The following is a 3,595-nucleotide window of genomic DNA, read 5'->3' as shown; positions in this document are numbered from 1 at the left end:
CCAGCCCCGGCCCTGCCCTCCGTCCGCCCCCCAGGCCCCCACTCCCTGAGGTATTTCTTCACCGCCGTGTCCCTGCCCGGCCGCCAGGAGCCCCGCTTCCTCTCCGTCGGCTACGTGGACGACACGCAGTTCGTGCGGTTCGACAGCGACGCCCTGAATCCGAGGGCAGAGCCGCGGGCGCCGTGGATGCAGCAGCCGTGGGTGGAGCGGGTGTACCCGGGGTATTGGGACTGGCACACCCAGGTCAACAAGGAAACCGCACAGATTTATCGAGTGGGACTGCAGAACCTGCGCGGCTACTACAACCAGAGCGAGGACGGGCCTCACACCTTCCAGAGGATGTCTGGCTGCGACGTGGGCCCCGACGGGCTCCTCCTCCGCGGGTACGAGCAATACGCCTACGACGGCGCCGACTACATCGCCCTGAACGAGGACCTGACCTCCTGGGCCGCGGCCGACATGGCGGCTCAGATCACGAAGCGCAAGTGGGAGGCGACGGGCGAGGCAGAGAAAAAGAGGAGCTACCTGGAGGGCCTGTGTGTGGAGTCGCTGCTCATGTACCTGGACAAAGGGAAGGAGACCCTGCAGCGCGCAGACCCTCCCAAGGCTCACGTGACCCGGCACCCCGTCTCTGCCCGTGAGGTCACCCTGAGGTGCTGGGCGCTGGGCTTCTACCCTGCGGACATCAGCCTGACCTGGCAGCGTGACGGGGAGGACCAGACCCAGGACATGGAGCTGGTGGAGACCAGGCCTGCGGGGGACGGCACCTTCCAGAAGTGGGCGGCCCTGGGGGTGCCCCCTGGAGAGGAGCAGAGATACACGTGCCACGTGCAGCACGAGGGGCTGCCCGAGCCCCTGACCCTGAGATGGGAGCCGCCTTCTCAGACCTCCATCATCATCACGGGCATCGCTGGGGGCCTGGTTCTGCTGGGAGCTGTGGCCGGAGCTGTGCTGTGGGGGCGGAGGCGCTCAGGTGGAAATGGAGGGAGCTACGCTCAGGCTGCCAGCAGTGGCGGCGCCCAGGGCCCTGACGTGCCTCTCTCAGCTCTATAGAGCGTGAGGCGGCTGCCTTGTGGGGACCCGGTGATGGGAGATGTGTTCACGCTCCCACTTCCTGACTCAAGAACCTCTGATTGGGGGGCTGGCCCCGCCCTGCTCCCCACACTCTCCTGCCAGCAGAGGCGGGGCTGGGCCCTCCCTCCTGCCTTTACTCCCTGGTGCTCTGAGGTGCATCCCCAGTAGGGGGTGTGCAGGAGGCAGCTAATCGATGTTTCTCTCTCATCGATGTTTCTGGCTCTCTATCCCTCTCCCTTCCTCTCTGTAAAAAATCAATAAAATATATTTTTAAAAAATCGATAAAATATATTTTTAAATAAAAAATAAAGGGGAAGATCCTAAATTCTGAGAGGAAATAAATTGAAGCATCAAGAAAGAAAAAAAAGACGCAGACACAGGGACAGCGGGCGGTGAGGATTCTCTGGGCCTCAGTACGCTTCCAGTGTCGCCCTAGAGACGGGGAGGAGGCGGGGCCTGCACTGTCAATCAGCGGGCCATGCCCCTGTGTTGGGCGGGGCGGGGCTGGAGGTGCTGCACCGAAATAAAGGGTTGGAAGGCACTCTGGGACGCGGGGAGGTGCGAGCAGGAGTAGGGGTGCAAGCAGGTGTGGGGGTGCAAGCAGGAGGAGGGCTCGCTAGTCGGGTGGGGAGCAGACCCATCCGACCTTGACGCCCACTTTCTGCCTCGTGCCTGAGCCTGGGTCCTGGGTCCAGGTAGAAGGTGGAGGTAGCCTGATTGGATGCCCCTTATGCCCTCCTCCTCCTGCCCCAGGGCGAGTCCTGACAAATAAATGGAATCATATGGACCTGGACGACCTGCCCCAGAGCTCGGAAAAGGGGCTGGGGTGGGGGGTGATGGGTCTTACCTCTGCAGGAGGGCGTGAGCTACCAGACCCCAAAGGCCCGAAGCCACGAGGGCAGAGTCTGTGGGAAGAGCTGTCTGGGCACAGGGAGCAGCCTAGGTCTCTCCTGTTTCTTTCCTGCATGAACCAGGCCCACCCCATGGTGTGCAGCAGTGGGGCCAGCTCGACCTCATGCTCTACTCGTGGGGGCTGGAGGGAGGCGGGAGGTCAGAAGATCCCCCAGAGCCTCAGCACACCTCATGTCGTGGAGGGGAAGGGGAATATGCCAGGCAGGGGCTCACTGTCCCCACCGCAGCCTTTCTTATGGCCCATGACCTGAGGAAGCTCATGAAAACTCAAGTCCAGCCCTAGCAGGTGTGGCTCAGTGGGTAGACCGTCGGCCTTCGGACTGAAGGGTCCCAGGTTCAATTCCGGCTGGGGGCACAGGCCCGGGTTGTGGGCTCCATCCCCAGTGGGGGGCGTGCAGGAGGCAGCCGATCAATGATTCTCTCTCATCATTGATGTTTCTGTCTCTCTCTCCCTCTCCCTTCCTCTCTGAAATCAATAGAAATATATTAAAAATGAATAAATAAATTCAAACAAACAAACACTCAAGTCTAGCCCGGCCAGCGTGGCTCAGAGGCTGAGCATCCACCTATGAACCAGGAGGTCACAGTTCGATTCCCAGTCAGGGCACATGCCCAGGTTTCAGGCTCGATCCCCAGTGGTGGCCTGAAGGAGGCAGCTGATCAATGGCTTTCTCTCATCATTGATGTTTCTATCTCCCTCTCCCTTCCTCTCTGAAATCAATAAAAAAATATTTAAAAGATATATTTTTATAAATAAATAAAAAATAAAACTCGTTTCTAATGGCTTCATTGTCCCCGCTGAGAAAGTGGCCCCTCACCATGGCCTGCCTCGTCCCCTGTGTCTGCTCCGTTCAACCTCAGCCACCCCTCTCCTGCTGTGCCCACCCCCAGGCTGGCCTGCGCCGTTCCCTCTCACACTGCTCACCTGCCACCACCTCCCTCGGGGGCCCTCCCTGATCTCGAGTTTCCCCCATCCTCTGTCATGGGGCCTGTGAGGGCAGAGGTCAATGCTGCCCTTCACCTGGACAGACAGCTGCTACCTCTACCACCTAAACAGGAATGGAGGTGCCCACGGCTGCGTCAGCCTGCCCCGGACCCGATTCCATTGGATTCTAATGCATCGGGAGTCATGTCCTGGAGGAGGGCAAAATTCTAAAGATGTTGCCCTACCCGGTTTGGCTCAGTGGATAGAGTGTCGGCCTGTGGACTGAAAGGTCCCAGGTTTGATTCCAGTCAAGGGCGTGTACCTTGGTTGCGGGCACATCTCCAGTAGGGAGTGTGCAGGAGGCAGCTGATGGATGTTTCTCTCTCATTGATGTTTCTAACTCTCTATCCCTCTCCCTTCCTCTCTGTAAAAAATCAATAAAATATATATTTTTAAAAAATTCTAAAGATGCCCCCTCCAAGATTCCCTGCCGGAACCCCCACAAAACGGCAGCTGTCATTGAGGTTATGAGTCAGCTGACCTCACAGTATGGAGATGATCCTGTGGGTTGATGTGAGGGTCAACCCAGGGCAATCAGCAAGGCCCTTAGCCCAGTGGTCGGCAAACTCATTAGTCAACAGAGCCAAATATCAACAGTACAACGATTGAAATTTAGAGCCAGAT

General features: G+C 58.4%; 1 protein-coding gene across 1 annotated transcript in view; it reads left to right on the top strand.

Annotated features, from left to right (window-relative positions):
* Positions 1 to 1,155, top strand: part of LOC102261511 (patr class I histocompatibility antigen, B-2 alpha chain) — a 2,162-nt gene extending 1,007 nt beyond the window's left edge. The window contains exon 2 of the mRNA XM_005857285.2: positions 5 to 1,155. Coding sequence (XP_005857347.1) covers positions 5 to 1,053 — 1,049 coding nt within the window. The 3' untranslated portion in view covers positions 1,054 to 1,155. The remainder of the gene's footprint in view (positions 1 to 4) is intronic.
* Positions 1,156 to 3,595: the final 2,440 nt, after the last annotated feature.

The sequence above is a fragment of the Myotis brandtii genome, unplaced genomic scaffold, assembly GCF_000412655.1.
Source record: "Myotis brandtii unplaced genomic scaffold, ASM41265v1 scaffold1094, whole genome shotgun sequence".
Classification (NCBI taxonomy): domain Eukaryota; kingdom Metazoa; phylum Chordata; class Mammalia; order Chiroptera; family Vespertilionidae; genus Myotis; species Myotis brandtii.
Note: the sequence above shows the minus strand (reverse complement) of the source record. Positions and strands in the feature narration are given on the sequence as shown.